Genomic DNA, 26,014 nt, shown 5'->3' on the forward strand with positions numbered 1-26,014 from the left:
CTTTGTCAAGTTTGAAAGAAAGTCTTTTAATGGTTGAGAGTCCTCCGAGATAGCTCCTCCGGCCTTGTGAGGGTAAATGATGTGCATTCAACAAGTGTTTGGAAACCCCCAAACGCTCCAATCCAAGCTCCTTTTTTCCTTTTCCTCCCGTTCATGGAATAAGTTTTGTCTTTGCCCAGCCACGGCTGCTGACCTTATTAACACTCCTGGCTTTAGTTTTGGCTGTGCCATACCTGCCGCCATAGGACAAACATATCCAACTGTTTGCCCTCTCGCAAGGCATTGTGTTCCCGCCAATCTCTCCATGCCGTCATGAATTATACATGTGTTTCCCTGTGCTGATTTTTGCTCGGACATCCCAACACACATGCACACACATCCTCGCATGCACACTCCCCTCCAAGGAAACAATGCGCTTGGTTGGCAGAGCAGAGCGGCAAAGGGGCTCTTAAGGCCAGGTGCAGTGGGGGGAGGATGATGTGGGGAGGGAGGGAGCGTGGAAGGGAGGGAGCGTGGGCAAAGGGGTAACCCGTGACTTCCAGACCAGCCTTTGCCAGAGCTGTGAAACGCTTCAGCGCTGGCAGACCCTGTCCCTGTACTCCCGCTTCCCCTCCCTCTTTCCATCTTTCTTATCCCCCTCTTTTCTCTCGTTCTCCACAGGGAGCTGGACCATAATGACATCTCGGGCACAATAGAGGACACCAACGGGGCCTTCTCTGGATTGGACAGCCTCAACAAGCTGTGAGTGTCTCCCCTCGTTCTTTCTTTTAATTCCCTCCGCCTCTCCTTCGCCATCAAGCCCTCCTTTTCATCCCTCTGTCCTGCCCTGCCATTGATTCTGGGATTCTCTCTGCTGTTCTTCAAAAACAGAAACAGAAGTGAGCTATTCTCATTCTTGTCCTAACGTCTTCAAGTTTCCCTCCAAATCCCAACTTAGTTTAATGAGTTCAAATTTAAGCCACAGAGTTTTGAGTTATCTGTCCCTTTAGGTAGGGAAGTGTTGCACTGAGCAAAGACGAGGGCCCGTCTCACGTACAAAAACCTTAGATGTTGTCAAGAACATGACAACATCGGAGGCAATTTTTGTTCTCCCGTCATCCTCTGGAAGCTCAGGCCAGTTTCTCTCCAGTTCAAACTGGCTTTCATCTCAATTTCATTGTTTCACTGAAGCTTTATGGCCGAACTGGGTTCCCTGTGCTTGGAATGGTTCAAGACTGAGATAGAGTGAATCATTTTTTATTTATTTATTTATTTTTATTACTCCATAATGTTTTCCATTAAGGCATATAGTTAAAAATAAAAGGCTCAATGGCGAGAGTTGGCAAGTTGATAAATTACAGCGGACGAGGAGTTCCTGGCAATGAGCGGCAATCATCAACCTGCAGGATGAAAAGATGATGTCCAGCCAAGATGGTTCCCAGTGTGAGCGGGCCCGAAAGAGAAAGAGGGGGAGAAAGGGCTTTTCTTCAAGCTGGCAGGGGTTCGCTCCCCAATAGGCTTAGTTCTATTTCTCCTCCATGCATCCGCTCCTCCCGTCCCTTCTTTCCCAGTCCCCGTTGTTCGGAACTCAGAGAGGGTAAATTTGAAGGCCGCATTCAGTCATCGACATCAAACGCCTCACATGCCCCGCCCTCTGACCCTGGCTCTTTTGTCACGGCGTTGGCGGAAGCGGCCCACTGCATCCCGATGCTGGCAAAGAGAGTCATGGGAAAAAAAAGGGATGCAGAAAAGAGAAAGAAGGGGTGAGACATCAAAGTGTCCACTGGGTTTCCTTAAAGCAGCTTGTGAATGGGAGGGAAGGGAAGCCGAGGAAAATAATACAGATTTGAATACAGATTTTATTTTTTGAGTGGCCTAATTTAATTTGTGTAAAATGAAAAGCTGCAAAGCAGCGCAATTCATCCCTGTGACAAGACAGCCGTTTGTTTGTATGTACACGTGGATGAGTTTGAACACCGGGGTCTTCAGTGAACCAGCCAGACGTGTCTCCTCTTCCTGTGAAGTGAAGGCTACAACAGGAGAGGCGGGGGGGAGAGATTAGGACCCCCAAATCAGAGGGAACAGCGCCTCACGTCTTGGCTCAAAACCAGGCTCGACATGCACAGACACACCACTCACGGCTGCGTATTTGTACGTACAAGCTATGTTGGGGAGAAGAAGCAACACACACACACACACACACACACACACACACACACACACACACACACACACACACACACACACACACACACACACACACACACAGCCCCAGCTGGTCATTGCTATTGAATTTTAATAAAGATAAAAGTGGTCTTTGAAGAGCCCCCTCCCCACACTCTGACCCCATCCAATCTCCCTCACCCTTCCTCCTGGCTAATCTCCACGCAGTTCGGATTTCCAATACCTCAATCCCCTCGCTCTTATCAGATTCAGCCTCGCTAATTGTGCTTCTCTCCCTCTCTTGCTCTCTCTCTTTTCACCTCCCACTTCTCACCCCCTTCTCCTCTCTCTCTCTCTCCCTCTCTTCATCTATCGACACCCTTTATGTTTGGAAACGGCAGGACTCTGTTTGGAAACAAGATCAAGTCGGTGGCCAAGAAAGCCTTCTCTGGCCTGGAAACCCTGGAACACCTGTGAGTATCCCACAATGCTCGGCCCGCCCCTCCTCCCGGCCCGAGAGAGAGAGAGAGAGTAAGGGAGAGAGGGTGGAGTGTAGGGTCGGGGGGGGGGGTTGGTTGCCAAAAGTAGCTGGCAGAGAGCGGACCGCTAGCAATTTAATAGCGTCTTTGTAAAAGGAGAAGACAGAGGCTTTTGCGAGCGCCCAGCTGCTTCTCTCTCGTTAGCCTCGCACAATCTCAACTTTGGCCTTTTTTTTTTTCTTTTTCCTGCCTCTGCACAGGAACAAAGTTATTGAGCATATGGCACACGCCGCGGAAGAAATGGAATTCCTATAAGCTGTTTCACAGGCCGTTGGTGTAGCACACCAGCATCCAGGCCCTCGATGTTTCCACCTCGGTTACTCGTCATGCTTAGTCTTGCTAACCAAACCCTGTGTGTGGCTTGAATGTTCATACAATCTACCATCTCCCACGATGTTTCAACAGGAACTTGGGAGAGAATGCTATTCGTTCCATCCAGCCCGATGCCTTCAGCAGAATGAGGAACCTCCAAACCCTGTGAGTTCTCAGCGTATTTACACCAACACACATGCTTTATGTGCACAGCACCACACAGCGTCCCAAACACATTCAGTTACAGGTGCGATAGATGTGATATATACCACATGTGCTCATTCCTCTCATCTCCAGTCTCATTCAGAGCGACAGCTTCCTGTGCGACTGCCAGCTGCACTGGCTGCCTGACTGGTTGACAACCCGCGGCCTGCAGGCGGGGGTCAATGCCACCTGCGCCCACCCGGAGAGCCTGAAGGGCACCAGCATCTTCCAGGCTCCGCCCGCCAGCTTTGTGTGTGGTAAGTCGTGTGCGTGGGTTGTTCACGAGGCGTTCGAGGCACAGATGGGCCACACTGACAGCTTGGCACTGTCCTTTTTATTTACATAGTTGCACACATTTGTTTGTGTGGCGTTTTTTTTGTTCTTTAGCTTTGCATTTAAACCCCAACAAGCAGTACTTCCTTATGTGTACTTCACCATGACCCACTAACAACACCCCCCCCCTTACTTATTGTAAGTCGCTTTGGACAAAAGCGACTAATGTGTGTGTTTTTTCGCCTCTTTCACATCCATCCATGTGTGTGACATTTGAATGTGTTCCATCTCTCCACCTTCAGATGACCTTCCGAAGCCCCAAATCACCGTGCAACCGGAAACGTCTGTGACGGTCCTCGGCAGCGACGTGCGTCTCACCTGCACGGTGGCGAGCAGCAGCAGCTCCCCGATGACCTTCGCCTGGCGGAAGGACCAGGAGCTGCTCCGCCACGCGGAGACGGAGAACTATGCCCACGTGCGCGCTCACCACCAAGGCGCGACGTCCGATGTGCCAGGCGCAGCCGGCGGCGTGATGGAGTACACCACTATCCTGCACCTGCGGCACGTCACCTTTGCCCACGAGGGCCGTTACCAGTGTATCATCACCAACCACTTCGGCTCCACCTACTCCAGCAAGGCCCGCCTCATCGTCAACGGTTAGTAGTTCTGTAAAAAGATGAAGGTATTATGGGCTGATATCGTCTACCAGAAGCCTAGTGAAGCACTAACTCATGAGCCTCTTTGTTAAGATGGGATATGTTACTATAATTAAAAAGGGAGAATTGTGTTATTGTGGTTGTAAAAGGTGAGATGAAGTGGAAAAAAAGAGGAATATTCAAGGTCTAGTGTGATCAAGATAAGACAAACAACATCATTTCCACCAAATAGAATTCCTGTTTTTTATACTAATGGCGTGACAGTGGAGAGATTAAGATTATTGGCCACGTCGAGTTCTTCTCTTTCGCTCTTATAAAGTCTTCTCTCCCTCGCTCGGCCTCCATCTCTCCCAGGATGGTATTCGGGAACAAATTGATTTATCTGCATGTCAGCGCTAACGGGGACCATCTCTTCTGGGCTCTCTCACTCTGCTTTTCTGCAAGTGGACAGTATTTATCTTCCGTTTGGTTCCCTGCCCAAGGCTGCATCAGACCTGTAGCTGCTGCTTTACTTAGTGGTGGAGAGGCATCGTTATCGCTCGCCTGTTGCCATGGCATACACATGGAAGAGTTGGAGACAGAGGTCGGAGCCGTGGGCTTGTGCACCGGTTCCAATGCCAGCCCCAGCTGTGAAAGCGTGGGCAGAAGAACTGAGAGTGCAATGCTCTGTAAGCCCGAACAACTGCTAAACCAGAACTGGATTAGCTTTCAGATGTGAAATTGTGGAATTGTATCACAAGGAATGAGGTAATTGCTTAAAAAGGACGGCCGACATCCCCTGGACAGATGAAGGTTAAAGATGCTGTCTTGCACAGACCAGCTTGATGTAAACGGTGTCTCTTCTGTCCACAGTTCTCCCATCCTTCGTGAAGACTCCCAGGGACAGCACCATCAGGACGGGTCACACGGCACGGCTGGAGTGCGCCGCAGAGGGACACCCTGCGCCGCAGATCGCCTGGCAGAAGGACGGCGGCACGGACTTCCCTGCTGCGCGGGAGCGCCGGATGCACGTCATGCCGGATGACGACGTGTTCTTCATCATGGACGTCAAGCCGGAGGACATGGGCGTGTACAGCTGCACTGCCAAAAACACGGCGGGCACCGTCTCCGCCAACGCCACCCTCACTGTGCTGGGTAAGAGCCGCGTCGTTTTTTGGGATAAGTCTTTCCTCCTTTTCCGTTGACTTTTGACTCGTGTTCATTGTAAGCCCCGGTGTTGATAATTTTCCCACATCCTCGAACACAAGCACTCGCAAATAGCTTGCCGCTCAGTTGGGAATTGGTCAGTCGGAGGGTGCAGAATGAGAGGCTTTATATTTTTCTTTTCTCGGCAGCTGTGGCCTTGCTGCAGGTCAACGGCCAAAGGTCACAGTTGGGGGTCAAAGGGGGGATGGTGGGGAAGCAAGGGGGACTCACAGAGGGGTGTTTGTTAGGCATTCCCACCCACCCCTCCCCCCCCTCTCGGTGGGAGGGACAGTCATGGCTGCTTCACTGCAGGCCTCAGTGCTCCCAGTTTATTGGCTGTTTTACACTGTTAAATAAAACAAAACGGAGCTGCCCTCCACTGACCAGCTCAACACATAGATCATCTTTGTCCTTTGTCTTTGAACGGAGCAAAGCAGTCCCTTGTCGGACAGAGCTAAGAAAAAAAAAAAAAAAAGAGCCATAAAGAGCTCAGAAGCAGCAGTTTCTATATGTAACGTGGTCAGACTGGTAGAGGCAGCATTTTAGTGACACTTTTCCTTGTGGTGCGACTTGTAGAGAGACTTCGCTCTAATCTACTCGACAACATTAAAACATCGGAGCAAGCGCCCATGCCTCTGGACTGAACGTGTGATGTTTGGGTTTGAGAGACAGAGGGGAAGGAGAGGAGGTTGGGTGGGAGTAGGGGGGGGGCGGTGGCTGCAGTTGAGGGGCCCCTGTCTGGAAAAAGAGTGGCGGGGGAGAAAAATGGGAGCCAAAGAAGAACTGGAATGGTAGAGTCGGTGTGTGGGGGAAGGTAAGTGGGATTTAGGGAAAAGAAAGAGGGGGAAACTGGGTAGAGAGGGGGAGACTGACGGAGAGGGAGAAAGTATTGATAGAGGAGAGAGAGGGGCGACTGAAGTGGGTTAAGTGAGATCTCTTAATCTGTGTGTGCCCACTGTGAGGGAGAGTGCTCAGTCTGAGAGGAGAGGCCTACCTTAACACACACACACACACACCGAGTGTTTTCAATGTGCTCCATTCAGCAGAATGTGGAGTTGCCGGGGAAACACTGAAAACATTGTTCTGAAGAGGATCCGATCCCCGGAGAAATTGTGTTTGTGTTCTACAATTAAAATGTACGATCAAGCTTCAGGATGGGTCAGCATTACAGATATGACCTCAGATGTATAAATAGGATTGTTAGATGAGCCCGTCATCGTGGGATAAGCTTTCAGTGGTCGGATATCAAACTCAGAACATCACACTTTGTGCCCATTCTCTCCAGCTGACTCGCCAGTCTAGCAATCAATACCGTGACCCAGCAGAAACCCGAGAACAGACACCCAAAACGTTGACGCCATAGAATAACAATAGAATAATAGAACCTCAGGAATGATGGAGGCTCTTTTGATGAGAAATGTATCACTGGTGTCCTCCACAGAAACACCCCACCTGGCCCAGGACCTGGAGGACCGCAGCGTGGTAGTCGGGGACACGGTGGCCCTGCAGTGCAAGGCCCTGGGGAGCCCCCCGCCCCGCATCACCTGGCTGCGCAACGACCAGCCACTGCGCCCCTCGGAGAGACACCACTTCACCCCCGGGAACCAGCTGCTCGTCATCGGCGCCGCCTCGCTGGAGGACGCCGGCCGCTACACCTGCGTCATGTCCAACACGCTGGGCACGGAGCGCGCTCACAGCCAGCTGCTGGTGACTCGGCGCCGCGGCCCCTGCACGCCGTCGACGGGGCCGAGCACAGTCACGATCGGGATCATAGTCATCGCCGTGGTGACGAGCATCGTGGTGACGTCGCTGGTGTGGGTGTGCATCATCTACCAAACCAGGAAGAAGAGCGAGGAGTGCAGCGTGACCAATACAGGTGAACTTGGATCCGTTGTGTCCCGTTATCGTGCGGAAAAAAACATCGTCTCTAGTTTCAGTCTCCACTGAGCCGGCTGTAACGTCTGCTCTTTCATTTCTCTCAGATGAAACCATCGTCCCTCCAGACGTACCCAGCTACCTCTCCTCCCAGGGCACGCTGTCCGAGCGCCAGGATGTGTGTATCCGCGTGGAGGCCGGCGGCGGGCCACAGCCCAACGGACACATCGTAGACACCACAGGTACCTTCAGTTGGCTCTCCGCTCGCCCTGCCAAGTCTTCCTGCTCCCCAGCAGTTTCTGTTGCGTAACGATGAAAGGAGCTCTGCTGTCTGCGAAGGCCTGCTCAGCATCAGAAATAATTACAGCAGACACCCTAACCACAGTGTTGACATACAGTTGTATATTTTCTGGTTCCAAAATCATCTATTTTCTCTCTCTCTCTGCAGGCTTCGACGGCGCGGTAGTGTGTACGGATTGCATGGAGAACGGCAGCAGCTACTCCAAAGATTCGGACTACCTGACGCACGGCTTCTGCCACGCCGGAGGCTTGGAGTACCAGCAGCACTCCGTTCCCCCGCCGCACTCCCACCGACATTCGGGGGAGCCGCAGGACGCGGGGCCACACTCGGGGCCACACTCGGGCCCGCTCTGCAACGGGACGCCCAACAGTCAAGCATCCACGTTTCCAAAAAACCACAATACGTTACAGCTGAATCAACACGACAGAAAAGGTAAGGCACTTAGTAGAGTAATAGTAGAAGTTTGTGGCCCTCAGGACCTGCACTACAACTAATTCAGACTTATCACATAGATGGAAGGAGAGACGGTTATTTTTAATGCTGTTTTTCTAGGAATATAACTTTTATCAGGCGATATCCTGAGAAACTGTGAGGAATTTAGGAACCAAATTCCTTTGTAGGTGATTGTTGATGGATTGCCTCCTAACAGAATTTGACAGTGTATCATAGTTGCACGCCCAGAGCCCCTCGGGATACCTCTGAGAACACTGTAAAGAAGCACCGAGTTCTCGCTGCTGCCAAACTCCTGCAGTTGCACGTCTGAGCCTGTTCTGGGATTCAGCATCTTTAGCAGTCATACCAGTGGCATTGGCCTCCAAATACCAAATTCTCACCTCCACATGTCAACGTGGCAGCCCTATGCACGCATTCCTCTGTATCCTAAAGCTGAATGTGTATTTGTCGACGCGTCACTGACTCCTGTTTCTCCTCTTCTTCTTTGTTTTGGCAGCGAGCAGAGCGGGACAGACGCCGGCGTCCCCGTCACAGGAAGACTCCTTCCACAAGCCGGTGAAGCTGGCGGGCGTAACGAGCCACGGCCGCCTCGACAGTGACTGTGATTCCGAGCTCAGGCAGACTCTGCTGTCCAATGGACACACCCTCAGAGCCTCTCAGAATGAGAGCGCCCCCCTAAGGAGAGCCAGCGACTAGCAGGCGCTCCGATCCAGCCCAAAAAGCGAACTCGCAGTAGCTGAGTGGACTTTTTATTTTTTTGCACTGGGAAATAAACTGCTACCTCATATCGAGGCGATTGATCCCGAGCCTCCCCGGATCTGGACTGAAAGGGAGCGCCAAGGAGGGTGAAGAGCGCGGGGCATCCGGAGTTTGAAGGTGGAGCTTGTGTGGGTGGCGTCCCATCCGAGCGTATCAGCTGTACATAGTTAAAAACCTTCCTTTGGGAGGTGACCAATGAAAAAATTCTAGCTCCAAAAAATGTGACTTGCATTTGAAGCATGTAAATGTAGGGAATCCTGTATAGTATATGTATGTGCCGGGGGGAAAACAGAGAAATATACCTTTGGACATTTGACTGTACATAAGAGTTTTCTTATATTATATATTATATAACTTTTACAAAAGACTATTTGAATTTATGTGCATGACAAAGAAAGGAGTGATGGTATTTTTATTTTTATTCAAAAAAACAAACAAACAAAAAAAAAAACAGCCTTTTTCAGCTTTTACCAACATTCAGCTGCGGTGCCTTAATGCATGATCAAAGAAAACCCCGACCTGTAATAGCGTATATCGAGAGACTTTTTTTTGTGAGATACTGGTACACTCTATAGCAAACAAAACACACTTGATTGCACTTGAATGTTTTTTTCTGACAAAATGCTGCCAACCACGGCCTCACAGGAACACAGTTCACATGCATTGTTGTCGTATGAAGGAAGAGCTTCGATGTAAATGATTTTGGTACATCTGATGGTTATATTTGTGGGCGGTCAGTTAAAGCACTTTTTTTTTGTATTCACGTCATAAACAAGCAGATTGATATCTGCCAACAGGCAAACAGGAACCTCTTCGGGGCGAGGAGGCGTTCTAAAAACTGTACTGTTAAGGCTTTTCCACCTGTTTCACAAATACTACTAATTACTGCGAAGCTGCTCTGGTGTAGTGTAAAAACATTCTTCTGTCTTTTATTTGTCCAAGAAAGAGACTTTGGCACAAGTTCGCAACCAAAGGTGGTCAAACTTAGGCCAACAGCTGCTTTCTAAGCTGCAAAAGTCAGTAATGACCTCCCGCTATGGACACACATTCATTATGAAATTACAGCCACGTGGAAGCAAAATGATTTAATCGGCCGAATGCTTAATAAAACCATTCTTATGATATGGATGTAAGAGAGATTGGAGAATCAGGGAGTAAACATGTTCTATCTACTGTTACTGCTGTAATGTGCCTCAACATCCACCGCTGTGCATTCACGGTAAACCGGCCAGTATTCTGCCCCGACGCATCGCCGCAGTGTAACAATCACTTGTCTTTTTAATCGCCGTCGCTCCGGTTGAATAATGTTTTAGGGAGCTCCAGGTTCATGCTGTGAACATTTGGAAAAGCTTGTGAAAATGTGCTCGAACCAAACTTTGAGGATTAATGCAGTCTGTCGCCATCCCAGGATGCACTGGTTCACGATCCAGTCAGAGTAGTCGCATTGCTTAATGTATGCGTGCGTTTCTCCAGCGAGCCCTCGTCTGAACTGTGTTCTGTTGCCTTATCGAGGTAAACCGGAGGACACGCTCCTCTGGTTACCACGGTAGCTCCTAACGGAGATGGTTTTACCAGTAAGACCCATGGGGAGATCGCTCCTGGGAAACCAATCCCAGTGCTGCAAGTAAAAGGGACAAGAGGGAGAGAGGTGCAGTTCATCTTTGAGTAATTTATTGAAAACAAACATGTCCGTTGTACCAATGTCAAAGCTGAAAACCGTGAAGTGTCTAACACGCCATTGAAGTGTCTATTAAAATCCCATTTTGCTATTATCGCAAGTGTCTTCCCCTTGTTTTCTTTCCTCCAAGGAACAATGATAGACTCACAGAGAGCTGAGTTAGCATTTAGCGCTGCTCACATTGTTATGGAGAAGCCATCAATTCATAGACATGAAATCCAGAGACCTTGATCTTCAAAGCTTGTGTTTGGATCTCACACACACGCGAAGCTAATCTTCCAACCAGGAATGTGTCCCGGCTCCCCGAAGCTCCAAAGACAGCAGGCAGATTTTTTCCCCTTCTGCGGGCTGTTTAAAGTATTTGCTATAGAGTCGGGGCTGACTGAGGGTCAGTGGCTGGCCAGAATGTGCATTCCAGATGGATGTTTGTCACCGGATGATTGACATGCTCCCGGCCGTGGCCTCCACCAATCACACGCCGGCCATTGTTGTCCAACAGCCTCGTGACAGTCAGCAAGACAAACACTCCCACCTGTGAGGCCATCCGTCTCCCGACGGGATCCGCAGAGTCTTCAGCTCTACTTCCGTACTGACCGCAAGCACGACAACGAGCTGATTCACCCGATTCAAGGGAAAACGCCGACAGAGGCTAAATATTCCTGCACATTTAAATAACCCCTCTTCAATCAGGCGTAGGAGTGATTTGCTAGTCTTGTCATAAATTATCTTGGAGAGATGCGTGCTTTTAATTTAAAAAAAAAAGGGAACATGAGTGGAGAGAGGAAACCATCACAAAGTTATTTTTTACAGCGGTTACATAAGAGAATCTCAAACATATCAACCGCTGATTTAATCCCTGAGAAAACCACTAATTCAAGACATAATACACCTGGAAGAAAAATGGATATTCAGTACTTGTAGTCATACAGATAATTCTGTGTTAGGCCTCAACAGATGAAGCTCTGACACCTAAATCCCACTGGAGAAATGTACTTTTGCAACTCTTAAGTCATCTGTCTAAAACAGATTTTGATTGTTTTCCCAGTTTAATAAATAGACTTAAATACATTCAAATGTATTGTACAATGCATGACAAACTCCTATTATGTTAGAAGCAGCGCCTTTTACTGCCAACTCCTATCTGAAAGGAATATCTGGACATTTTGGAAAACATTCACTCATGATATCCAGATGATATATAGCTTCAGCCAGCAGCCCGTTAGCTTAGCTTCATATAAAGACTTGAAACATGGGGAAATGGCTAGCCTGGCTCCACCAGCAGTGTGGCTTTCCTTTACTCTCTGCTGGTTGCTTCACATTGATAACAAGACTCAATGAAGTCACTGTGTGTTAATGAGCTTCAGAGGCACCGGTAGACAGAGCCATGCTAGCTGGTTACCCCTGTTTCCGGTCACTGTGCTAAGCTAAGCTAACAGGCTGCTGGCTGGAGAGCTGTGTCAATCTCATCTAGCTCTCAGAAAACAAGAACATACATCATGGTAACATCTTTTAAACAATTAGTATCTTATTTGGATGGAGGAGTTCTCAAAACAAATCTATAGCTAACAACTGGTTGTTTGTTTTTATCTAACTAACCGGAGATAAACCTGCACTTTCACAGGTTTGAGCGTTCTTTTTGGCAAGACATTCAGTGTCAAATCAATCAACCATTCAATTCCACTAACTACCTAATAAAATGATTTCCTAATAAACACGGTAGATATACGACAAACTAATGTAAAACCTAGTGCAGGACACCCGAGGCTCCTAATAAAACGGACGCCTTGTTAAATGAGCAGTGCTGTTTTGTTGTGGGCATCTTACGTGTAAAAATGAAAGCTTGCAGGTGGATGAGCTCAGTCGTGCTCCGGCGGGAACGCAACCATGGTGAGATATGAGCGCGTCACCCCTCTGGTGGGTCTTTAACACAGGTGGCCTGCTGGCAGGGAGACAAGTATGGATAAAACACTAAAATGACCATGAAACAACGTCGGGGAAAGTTTACTGGGGACCAAATCACCGAACCTCGCCCCGAAGCATAAAAACGCACGTTAATTCACACACACACACACACATGGCGAGCAGTAAAGACGCTGCATCGCTAGCCTCGGTTGACAGGGTGTGGCTTCGTTTCATCAAGTGTGTGAGCTCAGGCTGTTAAACTCTGGCCATTGATGAGCAGGAATGCGGCAATGCGTTGAGGCCTGCGAACCGCCATCCACCCGAACACCAGGTGTTCCTTGCTTCTCGGGGGCCCCGGCAGCGTGGAGGTGCTGGGGTGGGGGTGGGGGGGCTCTAGGGGACGAGGGCGCTGCTACCAGAGACCCTCCCCTGCTCTTCCTCCACCGAGTGGGGACTCGGGTGGCGACGGACGACGAGCTGCTACAGCAAAGAGCGGCGGACCTTCTCGTACGCTCCCAGGAAGATGAAGCCGCCGGCGCTGATGAAGGTGATCCTCGGCACGCTGCCGGCAAACAGCCTGCAGGAAACAGAGGAGAGAGGAACATGCATGCTCAAAATTATGGCTTCACTATCAACACAATTTCAAGCATACGTTTCCATGCCGACACATATTTGTTTGCTGGAGAATGGGAGTATTATATTTTGTACAAAATCTTACAGTTTCTTAGGTTTGCCACATGCACACATCTGAACCTGATGGAGAGGGAACAGTTACGGATTGGATTTGTTTTTCGGGGATTTGTTGCTCATTTCTCCAAAGCTCGCCTGCTCCGGCTTTTACGATCTCTACGAGGAAAGCCTGTGAACGGCGCCGAGGGCAGCTCGGACCGTATCGGGTGTCACTCCGCCGATCGACGGTATCTGCGAATGATTTACGGCGCCTTCGTGGAAGCAGGGCCTCGTGTTTGGTGGGAGGGGGTCAAGCATGAGGGCTTGTTGGTGGGGCCACTTTACAGAGAGGGAGGGAGGGGGGCCCGAGTTACAGCGGCCGAGGCCCAACAAGAAGCTGTTGACGTTGCGGGGTCGGAGGGTGTGATGAGCCATGAAAGAGCACCCGTCCCCCCAAGAACCATCCCCGTCTCCCACCCTCTCAGCTACACACAGCTGTTTTTGGGATTAAGCTACAAGCCCCCACCCCGAGGCCTCCCTGGAGCTCTCATCCCCCCTCTTTCTCCCTCTCTGTGCATGACTGATGGCCAGATGACATCCACACATGTCCCTCCGCTGTCCGTCCATCCATTCCTCTGTCTCTCCGTCCAGCCGCGGCCCCCTCAGCTGGCTCAATCATTCGGGGATTTCTTCCCCGTCTCGCTTTCTTGCTGCGTCATCCACTTCTCAGAGACGTGATCGCTTCAACGCATCTGTTCGTCTGCCTTTTTCGTGTCTCTCTTCTTTTTTATTTTCCCCCATTCCTCTCTGCCTGTCTTTCCCTCGACGTGAATTTGCCTACCAACACCTTCCGTCTGCCAATTCGCCCCCGCGCTCACATGGTCTGGCCCCGTCCGAGCCAGATGTAATGGATGAAGAGGATTGTGTGTTGGTGGATGTGTGCCTGTGTGTGTGTGTGTGTGTGTGTGTGTGAGAGAGAGAGAGAGGAGAAACATTTACGCACAAAAATGTCTGTCTGCATTCATCATCTGTGCATGTGTTAGTACTTATGTTTCTGTCCATTTCAATTTTGAAGAAAAACTTTTGAAAAATCACAAAATTCGGTTTCGGTTTCCATCAGCTTTGTTTGTGCAAATACTGGAAAGAAGCTTCTTAAACGGGCCGACATTTTGACCTGCATGGAAAAAAAAAACATTTCACCACCTTTTATGTGGATGTCCAATCAGCGCTGATGGTAAATGTAGTCCACTAAAGAATTGCATTTCCCAGCATGTGTACATGTACCAGGATGCAATGCAAGCAGGTGGCAAGAGTGCCACATCTGATAATGATTTCAGGGCCTGTACTTTTTCCACTTTTACTAGTATGTGTACTTCTACTTGAGTATAGAAGGTCTGTCCTTTTGCCATGATGATGATCCTAATATATCACGCTTTAGTGGGGATAAATACTCCTGTCTTGCACTCCGGGATGCCTTCCCCTCCTGTGTGCACAGCAGTTGTACTGCTGTGATTTGCCATTTCCAATTTCTAGAGTTTACGGAGCGCCACATTGTTGAGTCTCCGTCTAAAATACTTCCAGACTTGAGAGGATCATGGGCGAGGTTTTTTTTAGCTGCAGCTTGTTCTCCAGAGGAATGCACGCTTTGACCGGGAGCATCCATTCTTGCAGCGTGCTGACACACGTTATTCAAATCTAAAAAAATGTTTTTTTTATAAATGACCCGGACAAATCGTGAATCCTAGCTGAGTTTCATTACAACAGAATGATTTCAGCTTCTGTTGGCAGCAGAGGGCAATTGTTCTGGAGGGTCTCTGTCGACTATCCTCTGCACTGCAGCCTCAGGAGGCCTGTCTCCAGCTGATTACAGCTCAAATCCACACTGTAAAAAATCCTCCACAATCATAATTCTGAAGCAGATTTATGGATAGCTATTCACATGTCCCAATGGCAAGATGTTTTGCTTACTATGGTGAAGGCATGACCCAACCTACTCTTACTTACCCTGATATTATTACCCAGTCAAAAGATGCTCTGAACCAACCAGCCCAACCAACAAAGGCAACACGTACGAGCCAATCGGAGTCCTCCTTTGCCACAGTAGGAAACGACACTCTACAGTGTGAAAAACAGGCTGAGAGCGTCTAATGCAACTGAGCTGCACTATGGGAAATGTAGGAGGAATGTCTGGAGTTTGACCTCGGGAATAAAAGTCAGGATATCTCAGCCTCTGCTGCTTCAGTTTGAACCATTCATCCTTTAATCTGTCATTTGCGAGTCTCCCAACTTTGTGGACTCATTAAATGACTTGCAAAAGATATTTTCATCACTTTCTGGCATCTTGTAATTATCTCGGGTTTATTATCGTCTGCAATGAAACATTAAACTCTCTCCCGACGATCGAGAAAGGATCGGCCATTGCTCCAGAAAAAGCTAGTGAGAGTGTTAAGTTTTGACTTCCTGCTTCACTTCCGTAAACGGCAAAGCTGCACAAGGTGCCGAGCGTGTCGGGAATCTCTCAGCCATGCCGATTATTCACACAACACCACGTTTGAGAATGCCCCGGCCCAGATCCGGTGTTTTTAAAAGACGGCCAGTGAAGGGTTACTTCTGTGTGTGTGTGTGTGTGTGTGTGTGTGTGTGTGTGAGAGAGAAGCCAAGTGTGTTTGTGGAAGCACGGACTGGTGTAAAGGCTCCAAATAAACACAGAGACATTAGTCAGAGGTTGCTGTCCTGCCCTTCAGCGTGCTCTTTCCATCTCAACACAGCTTTCTATCACCATCTGCTGAAACATAAGCCACTGACCCGCTACAGGAAAGTACTTATACACCATATCCAAAGCCAATCAAAGTCCAATGAGATGAAAGAGCAGAGCAACGGGACACATACAGTAAGCACTGAGCAGCTGGACGGCTAAACAACAAGACAACACAACAGAAGCAACAAGTCCGGACATATTCTCCTCCATCTTCCCGTGTGATGGGCCGGACTGCCAGCAGTGTGAGGAATGAACTAATTTTAAACTCAATGCTCTTGTTTTGTCTCAGCTCTTGACTACTGTTACATTTCCTGTCTGGGATCAGGCCCACCTGTGGACTCTGAGACGTCAGGGCAGAGCCAGAGCTCAAATCTTCCCCCCTCGGCTCCCCTGACTCACTCTGACATCACAGCCTGGCCAGCCACTGAGAGCCGTCACCCCCCCCTATTGTCGGCCAATCGCCTCTCCTGAGGAATCAGACTAAATATAGTTCCGAGGCATCGCAGCAGAACAGAACAGTGGTGACCTTAAAGTAAATGTCTTGGCTGCCGTTGAGAAAAATGTTGGTGCTCTCGGAAAAAAAAAAAAAGAAAAAAAGGAAGAAGAGTAGAAATCCTGTGATGTATGGGGGAGTGGATTTCTGCTACTTGTGTAGCAGCAGGAACAATGCTGCGACTAAATAGATCCTATTTTTTAGGATTTGAATATGATATCATTAGGATAGGAGACCAGTTCTAGCTTGTTGTGTGTCATGAAAACTGCGGAAGATACATCAGTTTGAAGTTTTACACATTCCTTGGGGCGGGTCTACTTGAATTTCTGGAACAAAAGGTGAATAATAATAACAAAACTCAAGTGAAGAAAAACACAGATGTTACAGCATTTTCCCTAAAAAAAACAAACAATTTGTCGACCCAAACACCACACACACAGCAAAGTACACATTCACTGGGAAAGGAGTGCGTTGCACATCTTAGAGAGCAAAACACTTTTATATATCTAAAGTCTCTACACTGTCAAAGCTCTCAACGTGACACATTTAACCTCATGGTGAAGAACGGAGGTCCCTGATGCCATCAACGTCTAATTAAGGTTTACCACAGACTTCCACGCCATGTTATTCCATTTACTTTCCCTCCATTTTGGCTCACATGAGGCACAAAGCAGACGCAGCCCTGAGGACATGTCGCTTGTTGCTCTTTGTTTTGACGTGATCCCCGGTGCAGTCGGGGTTCCTGCAGGAGGCCGGTGTGAGCTGCACTGCTGTCTGCACTGCTGTGTGCTAACCCGGGGTCTCTGGGGCAAGGCACACACATGGAAGCACTTTAGAGCTTCACTACACTGCAATTGGGCCTATTACCATAATTACAGCTTTAAAGCCCCAGCAATTTGTATCAGGCATGCACCAGCGCAACCACCAGGCCTTTGGCCTGCGGAGCAATAGCCCCCTCCTCCTTTTTTTTTTTTGCTTTCTACACACTCTCCTTTGTCTCTGCATTTCATTCTCTTGTCTCGTTCTCTCAGTCGCTCTCTTTCTTCTCATTCGCTACCTTTATCTGCATACATCAATGTCAGGAGGGGAAAACGTTTCTTTGCAGATCGTGTTGTAGAGTTTATGCCATCTGGGCGGCCCAATATGAGCCGGTTTTACAGCCCCCCCCCCCCGACAGGATAGTCGGAGGAGATAGAGGACAGAAAGAGAGAAAAACATCAAAGGTTGCCGTGTGGTGCAGAGGTGGGAGACTGGCATCAAAGAGCTCTCAGCATTGCCACTTGGTTATTGTTGCAGCTGGGGGAGTGGGATTTAGGGTTTTCCATAGGGGCCCGCCAGCGTGCAGCAGCCTCCAACATGATCTCCATTCAGAGTGAGGGCTGGCGTATTACTGATGTCTGAAAGCAGTTTGTAGGGAATCACCCTTGGCTCATATTAAACACAAAGCTGAAATGCAATTTGCCTTTGATTAGATTCCAGCACTGCGGTCGACACAAACAAACAATAGCGCGGTGGTTTGTGTTTTTTCAAGTGTTTATGAGTGTGTTTGCGAGACAAAGGGAGATGTCCCGCTGGCGGTTGGCCCCGTCCCAAACCCAATCTGCGAGGAGCATTAAGCCGAGGTGCATCCTAACTAGATGATGGCGGCTTGTACACAAGTGGGCTTATTATTCACCACGGCTGAGGGTTTGTTTAGTGCCGGCAGCCCTCGGCGGGCCCCATTAGACCTGGCCTTTTGGACCAGTGTGCGTCATAAACACATCAAAACACTCAAATAAACCGTCCCACTTGGCCCCTGTAACACCTTAATCAATAGGACGGTGCGGCGAGCGGGCAGGAAAAAGCTTTTAAACGTGTCATTTTTTCAGCCGCGGCCGTAAATTCCCGTCCGCCGGAGGAGCGACTCTATCATCAAACTGGATTACGTGAGAGATCAGGCTGAGGCAAATTAAATCACGTAAAATAAGAGGTTTTTAAATGGGCTGGGATGAAACGGGTTGTGTAAAGAGGATGTTTGGTTTCAATCAATCACGAGGGTCATTGATCATTCCTCCCACATGAAGACACACACTCACCCGGCGAGGCCTCGGCTCCTCCACACGTCTCCGAGCACCAGCAGGATGCTGCCGTCCGCCGTGGTCGACCCGGCCTAGCAAGAGAGGGAGAGAAAATAGAGGTGTGATGACGGATGGCTCGTCTCCTTCACTTCCTGCACCTCCAAACAGACACCCTGTTTAGTCTTCCTCAGCTGAGCTTCCTACAGCTCCCCCCCCTCCCTCCCTCCATTCCTCCCGCCTCTCCCGCCTCTCCCACCGTTCCTCCGCACGGACAGCTGTGTCAGCGAAGGTGACACCCTCCAACACCCACCCAGGCACCTGCTCGGCAACACACCCAGTCGTCCGCCCACCCAAAAGCACACTCAACAGGTTCTTCCCATCACCCTCCACGTCCCTTCAGTCTCCGACTTGTATTTACACAATACAGCTTAGGCAGCCAGAGCGTTTTTAATCCATCACCGTGGAGCGGCAGAGGGGTGCGAGAGCAGCGGGACCGGGCCAGTCGGGGGGTTAAGTGAGGGTGGGAGCTGGCAGGAATAGAAACAGACAGCAGGCCACTCTAAAAATGAGAAGGAGCAGTGAGCAGGAGAGTGTGAGTGTGTGTGTGTGTGTGTGTGTGTGTGTGTGTGTGTGTGTGTGTGAAGGTGCACACACGCCAATATAAGCTACAGCTCACTGAGCATGTTGGAAATAGTTTGCGGCTGTAAATTGTGACTCCCAGATCTGCTGGAAGATTCCCACATTTCATTCATGTGAGGAGGGAAAATGTAAAAAAAACACCCCTATTCCTTATGTTTCTGTTGGAAGACAGGTGGCTGAGAAATGACTCTGCCCTCTCCTCGTCTGACTCGTTTTCTTTTCCTCTACCGCTGTGGAAGGGAGAGGGTGTCCAACACACACACACACACACACACACACACACACACACACACACACACACACACACACACACACACACACACACACACACACACACACACACACACACACACAGTAATGCTGACATACAAGAATGTCTTCATGCAGCTCATTCCACTCGTTTCTTTCTGCTTAGTTTGATGCTGATTGTGTATCTGAGTAGTTACAGCCATTATAGACATCGACTCCTGTGTTAGCCACAGTGGAGGGCAGCGGACATGACGCTGCCAGCAGCAGTGTGGGGCACCGGCAGGAAGCATGCCAGCCTGAGGAGAAGAGCAGTGCTGTACAGTAGCAGCGTAGCAGCGTAGCAGCAGCGTGGTGTGCCAGGAGTCCTGCTGCCCCGGTGGGGATTTACACATCCAGCTGTGCTCTGGACATCCGCCCGCTTCGACCTCGCTCGCTGCCTCCTGCACAACACGACTCTTTCATTCCAGGAGAAAAGACGGAGCCTTCTCCTCTGCAACTGTGGTGAAGGAAACTAATGTGACAAGTTCCAACACCCACATTTCCTCCCCTCCGTCCAATCCAAACTATCCATCCCCATCAACACCAGCCCGGCTCTCTCCGTCTCCGTCTCCTGCCTGGACTTGTCATCTGTTGCTGCTGTGGAAGTTTGCAGATCTAAACCAAACTTAAGTCTAACACTGTTTAAAAAAAAATAAGCATGATCTTTTAAGGTGGAAATGAAAATTTGCACGTGTGTTTTGAGATGTAATATGGTGTAAAGTATATTTACAGTTTCATTTTTAGTAGATTTTCGTTAGAGCTGAAACAATAAGTCGATGAGTTGACTGACAGAAAATGAATAGAAACCTGTTTTGAGAATCGTTCATTTTACAAGCAAAAGTGCCAAAGATTTGTTGAGATCAGACAATAAATCATTGATTCAGAAAATAAATTATTAAAATATTAAATTATTTTAAATGATTGCTTGTACCAGCTGGATCAAATAAGGATTAAAAAAGGACGGTTTGTCAGCTGATATCGAGGAGGAGATTCCCATTTTTTAATACTTTTGAACTTGACAAATGAACAGGGCCACCAAATAGATGGTATCAGGCCCAAATCAAGAAAAGAAAAACCTTCTACAAACTACTGCAATTAAAAACTACCACATTATTGTTATCAGCTGATAACAATAACCTGTGGTGCCTTAAGAGAATCAAACTCTTGGCCCTATATGACGTGAGACCTGAACCTCGTTGCGGCGGCGCAGGCCAACTCTGCTGCCGGTGACTTACAGCCGCTCATTTCAAACCATGTTTACAGGAAGCTTCTGTAGCGCACCGCTTCACCTACAGCCAACGGCTTCTCTGAGTGTTTTGTTAATTCCTGTATCTCATTAGTTTGGTTGTTGGGGAAGGAGGGGGGGAGGAATGGAACACTGTGTCTTCTCCAAGGACAGTCTGGGACTGGGGGGTAACTCTGAACTCACTAGCCTTTACACACACAGGACACAGTGAGGGAAGCCAGACATACAGTTAGGGTGAGCCAGAAAGAGGAGGGACACCACCACGCAGGGGGGAGAGAGAGAGAGAGAGAGACAGAGAGAGAGAGAGGGAGACTGCTTGAGACGACGGACGGAGTAGAGGAGTTAACAGGAGGGACACTGGCCTTCTGGTTCACCTCTCAGTGACAAGTGGCCTTGAGATGGAAATTCCTCTGGAGCAGCAACAAGTCCTCACTCTAACACTAACCATGCACCCAAACATGTCTTCCCGACACTGTCCATAGTCTAGATCGGTGAGGTGTGTGTGTGTATGTGTGTGTGTGTGTGTGTGTGTGTGTGTGTGTGTGTGTGTCTCAGTCTGGCTGTCCCGGTCCTACCTCGGCCTGCTCTGTCCTGTGTGCGGTTGAAATGTGCTCAGGCTGCTCAGCTCTCTGCCTGCGAGGCATCACCTGACAGCCGTGTTTAAAAGTCGCTGCCAGAGGAGGTGGTGCGCTGTGTGTGTGTGTGTGTGTGTGTGTGTGTGTGTGTGTGTGTGTACCTTTGCAAGCATGATCCTGGTCTTTGCCACGTCAAGAGGAGTGGTAACAAATGCGGCTACTGCACCTACAAAAGAAACACACACACATTTAGCGAAGTGTAAACATAAAAAGGCCCTCTTTCAGAAGAGTCTTTATATATCGAAAATAAACCCATAAAAGCGTCCAATTACTTAACCACAAATACAGTAACGTATTAATTCAGCAATAAACAGTGGAACTCTCGGCCCTCCGCTCCATTAACATCATAAAAATGACAATATTCCCCATTGGAGACCTTCCCTGTTATTAGACCACAAAAACCAGACAGACACACTTCTATTCCCACCGCCTATTGCCTCATCAGACACACACACACACACACACACACACACACACACACACACACACACACACACACACACACACACACACACACACACACACACACACACACACACACACACACACACACACACACACACACACACACACACACTTTCCAACACACGCATGAAGAAAAAAAACATGGATAAAAACTTTGGATACATTAAATTTTACATAAACACACATACCGGTATACAGACATATCACAGGCCCACAAATGCACAAAAACACACACACACACACACACACACACACACACACACACACACACTACAATTAGTTTCATAGAGCAGTTACACCCCAACTTCCATCCATCCCTCCAAGTTGGAAGCTGGATGGACGACGCGATCCAGAGGTGTCCCCACAGAGCCACACTGAGCGAACGTGAAGAACAGACTGTGTGTGTGTGTGTGTGTGTCACTCCGCCACAAACATAGCAACCGCCCTCGGTAAACATCTCCATATGGGCCACCGAGGAGCAATGTGACTGTAAGTGAGCCGAGGATACAGGAAAGCATTAGGATCAGTGTGGTGTAACACACCGTTACATTTTACTGGGTAATACTGGCTCGTTATACGATTTAAGGACTCAAATGATTTTCTTTTTTCTACTCGAGTGGATAAAACTTCAGCGAGGATAAAACCATGCAGCCTGCCCTGTATGCAGGAAACAGGACTAAAATCACAGAGGTGTATTTGAGGATGTAAAAGTGTCTGGAAGGACCGCGTGATGTGAAGGTTAGACACAATCAGACGGTGATGTCATCTGCTCTCGGGGCTGGGTCGCTTCTTTCTGGGCGGCTCGAACCGGGTCGAGTCGGTCGTTAGTGGACGCAGGTTACAAGTGGAGATATTTGCCATGATTGAAGGCGCCTGTGTGAGCATCGCCAGCGTGGAGCAGATTATGTACGAGTGAAAGAGAGAGTGAGAAGCGCGATGTAAGGGGAAGTGACTGAAACCTGAGGATCCCTCTTGGACAGCAGCTCCGTCGCAGAGGGACGTGAACTTGATTCCAACCCTGGACCTGCTCCCACCCCCCCGAACCCCCCTCGGCCCTCTTTCCTTCTCTCCTCTTTGTGGCTCGGATTGCCTTCTACCCTCCCCATTACATATTTCTCTATCATTTTCCCTGTGGAGGTATCAACAGTTTTGTCAATATGGTGGATATGTAGGCTGTCGGTTTAGAGCTGAATACTTCAATACCTCACATCTGTAAATGTCCATAATTAGAGTTTTTACATTATCAGTAAGAGTTTAATCTACAAAGCGTCACGAAACAGGACTCAAAATGACATACACATAATTCTCTCACAAGTCGTTCGTTCCCTTCATGTTTCTATCTGCCACCTCCACATCTCCTGCCTCCTATTCATTCTATCCTACGTTCTTCCTCCTCTTCGTCCCGGCGTGGACCGAGTCCAGGTGGGGTGGCTCAGGGCCACGTCTCAGCTCCTCGGGGTGCCGTTTCCTCATCCCCTCTTCTCTCCTTCACCTCCATCTCCATCTCCATGTCTGCATCTCCCCAGGAGAAGCTAAGCACAGCCTTCCTGTCCTGTCTGGCTGCGTTGCGCCGTCGCAAGAATTATGGTCCGAAACGGTCCAACAACTGCTCCGCGAGTTGTACGAAAATGTGTGACTGTGGTCCTGCCTTTTCATTGGGGAAAAGGTGAAGACTGAGTAAAAGATAGATGACGTGGAGGTCATCAGGGGACCACATGAACCCAGACCAGACTTTAAAGAGTTAATCGGGTCCATGCCACGTCTCTTAGCACCGGTATCGGGTCTGTTTAAAACCTGAGAGGAATCGAGAAGACTTGCTTGTAACTTGCAACAGCGTGGGCAGGTACAAGAGCCACAATGAGACGGCTCAGAGACCAGCAGTCACCTAGCAACTAGCAATTATATGGTAGTTTAAAAGGGCGATCGTTTGAAGTGATCTTTATTCTGCTAGATGCAACAAAAGTGCAAGACTGATTCTAAACGAGCCGTATTTGTCATCATTTTGGACGAGTGGCTCAGCCATGCTGTTTCAATCAGCAAGAGAGGAATACCAGAAAACCTGGATGCGTTTGACCAACTTTCTTGGCAGGGAGGATGGGTTTTCTGTGTCACGGGAGAGGGCTCCTCACGTTACATTAGGTAAGACACAAGGTTTTGTTTTGACGACTTGTAAATGAACATGAACTCGTTAATAGCAATCAGCTGTGAAACTGGTGTCGATCGAGGTTCGGGTCCAACAGGAGGACTGTTGTTGTGCATGGGGTCTGAGTCCCGGCTTTCCAACAACGCGTGGGTCCGGTTTGGTTCCAGGTACATTTACTGATGTGTTTGGGTGCAGCAAGTTTCTGGGCCGCTGACTGGATGTACGTGCTACGTTTGAAGCCAGTATCTAACCAGAGGACTTTCCAGACTTTAAACAGGAAAACTAATTGTCCCTGAAGGCATTAAAGCACGTTCACAGAGGTACACAATATACAATAAACAAATTAACAAACAAATTCAAACTGACTTGAATGCGCTGCATGCAACCACACAGGAGGGAGACGCCAGCCACCGTTATGTAGTGACATGCCTCTCTCTGAATATTTGAATGCAGGACTTTTACTACGCAGCATTGTTGGATTGGTAGTTTTACTATCCAAATGTTAAGTAGATTAAATCAACGGTTCTTGAAATATGCAAAAGACACACACACACACACACACAGTCAGACACACACACACACACACACACACACACACACACACACACAGTCAGACACACACACACACACACACACACACACACAGTCAGACAGACAGACAGACAGACAGACAGACACACACAGTCACACACACACACACACACACACACAGAGAGAGAGACATTCCGTGCATAGCTAGATAAAACAATATCCTTGATGAGGGTGATCTTTTGTTTGAGACCTTTATCTTGACATGGACTCAAACACAACATCATCACACGTTGAACTTTGCTCCAGTTCACCATTTTAAACATCGACAATCGCCGATTCTTCTTGCCTCAACCTCGTTTGTATCTCTTGTGTTTTACTGAACTAATTCTCTTTTCCTTCCCTCGTCCGTCTTGTTTTGAATCCCCTTCCCTTCTTTGCCTCTCTCTCTCTGCCTCTCTTAGACCACTTCAGGCCCCAGTGCTCAGGGGGTCGCACAGCTGCAGGGGCCCATACCCAGGAACCGACCCCTCTCATCCTGCTCTCTCTCTCCTCCCTCTGTTGTCTGTCTTTCCCCAGACACTCATCCTGGCTAACAATAAAAAAAACCTGAGAACTATGAGAAAGACCAACAATGCTGAATCGCTGTATTGAAGATTTCTCATTTAGTGATGGTGAAAATGGCTGGAGTTGCTTGTTGCATTGCATTTCCCTCCGTCCATTCTTCTTCTTCTTGACCTCATTCCCTTTGCTGCTCTGATCTGCGGTGCAGGTGAGGATGTGATTTGCCAGCTGAGCTCCCCTTTTGTGAAATCTTACAAGAATGTGGCTCTGGGTAAACTTCTCCTGCCCTCCTGGCCATCTTTTCACCTACCCATCCATCCCTCCCTCCTCCCCTCCCTCCCTCCTTCCACCCCTACCCCCCTCCTTCCACCCCTCCCCCCCTCCTCCCTCTCCACTTCTTTCCCAAAGCAGCAAATAATCCCCTGCACCTGCAAAAGCTCCGCATACTGCAGCCTGCCAAGAGTAGAGCGTGTGACCTTGCCTCCATGACCACAGCGTCTAGGAGAAAAAGAGGGAAATGTGGAGGGAGAATGAGAGGGTTGTCGATAGAGGAGGATGATGAAAGAGCGAGGAAAAGGGTGAAAGAGGGAGGGGAAACAGAGAGAGATTGTAGTTAGTGGAGATATCAGACACATTGAAAACACATTGTGAACCCTGGTCTGATCCGGGGTCCAGGCTCGCGGCTGGGAACCGGGCTGTCCGGCTATTTTTGTGTTGCCTTTTCTCCCCAGTGATGTCATGCTACTCGTTTCCCAAGAACTGGGACGGGACAAGAGGGAGGCATGAGAATATATGCTGCAGCGCCTCCACTCCGTCATCTTCACACATTTGGTCCCGATGCCCTCATGTTAGAGTACAGTAGGTCAGCACATACTCACATATCAACAACATTTATGTGTTTAACCGGTAATCTTTCATTGGAGACCAACACACTAAAAATAGGAGATTCAACTATGTGGGCAGTTATCTTGAAGTGGCTGAGCTGAAGCATGCGTCTACTTTGTGACAAGAAAACGGGCTGAAATGTGTAACGTTAGTCATGAATCTTGTAGGTTTTATAGTAATAAACATCAGGATGTTAGGCTACGTTAATGTCTAGACTACATAGTCTAACGTTGCCCACAATATTATAATCACAGTACTCGCTATGTGCAAAATGATTGCATTTCCACGACTCTGCTTTCACTTTAAAGTTATTTAAATACAATACAAAATTCTTATATTCTTATCCTTAAAACGGCAAAACATAT

The 26,014-nt window shown here is 48.7% G+C and overlaps 2 protein-coding genes across 2 annotated transcripts in view; one reads left to right on the plus strand and one right to left on the minus strand.

Moving 5' to 3' along the window:
• Positions 1 to 10,391, plus strand: part of lrig1 (leucine-rich repeats and immunoglobulin-like domains 1) — a 34,086-nt gene extending 23,695 nt beyond the window's left edge. The window contains exons 9-18 of the mRNA XM_084036471.1: positions 661 to 741; positions 2,544 to 2,615; positions 3,087 to 3,158; positions 3,291 to 3,454; positions 3,773 to 4,126; positions 4,979 to 5,260; positions 6,753 to 7,187; positions 7,294 to 7,428; positions 7,635 to 7,919; positions 8,437 to 10,391. Of these exons, the coding sequence (XP_083892597.1) occupies positions 661 to 741; positions 2,544 to 2,615; positions 3,087 to 3,158; positions 3,291 to 3,454; positions 3,773 to 4,126; positions 4,979 to 5,260; positions 6,753 to 7,187; positions 7,294 to 7,428; positions 7,635 to 7,919; positions 8,437 to 8,636 (2,080 nt within the window). The 3' untranslated portion in view covers positions 8,637 to 10,391. The remainder of the gene's footprint in view (positions 1 to 660; positions 742 to 2,543; positions 2,616 to 3,086; positions 3,159 to 3,290; positions 3,455 to 3,772; positions 4,127 to 4,978; positions 5,261 to 6,752; positions 7,188 to 7,293; positions 7,429 to 7,634; positions 7,920 to 8,436) is intronic.
• Positions 10,392 to 10,500: 109 nt separating this feature from the next.
• slc25a26 (solute carrier family 25 member 26) overlaps positions 10,501 to 26,014 on the minus strand; it is a 51,688-nt gene continuing 36,174 nt past the window's right edge. The window contains exons 7-10 of the mRNA XM_084036501.1: positions 25,193 to 25,262; positions 21,166 to 21,230; positions 18,275 to 18,348; positions 10,501 to 12,856 (exon numbers count right to left, since the gene is read on the minus strand). Coding sequence (XP_083892627.1) covers positions 12,760 to 12,856; positions 18,275 to 18,348; positions 21,166 to 21,230; positions 25,193 to 25,262 — 306 coding nt within the window. The 3' untranslated portion in view covers positions 10,501 to 12,759. The remainder of the gene's footprint in view (positions 12,857 to 18,274; positions 18,349 to 21,165; positions 21,231 to 25,192; positions 25,263 to 26,014) is intronic.

Source organism: Eutrigla gurnardus (assembly GCF_963514095.1).
Source record: "Eutrigla gurnardus genome assembly, chromosome: 2".
NCBI lineage: Eukaryota > Metazoa > Chordata > Actinopteri > Perciformes > Triglidae > Eutrigla > Eutrigla gurnardus.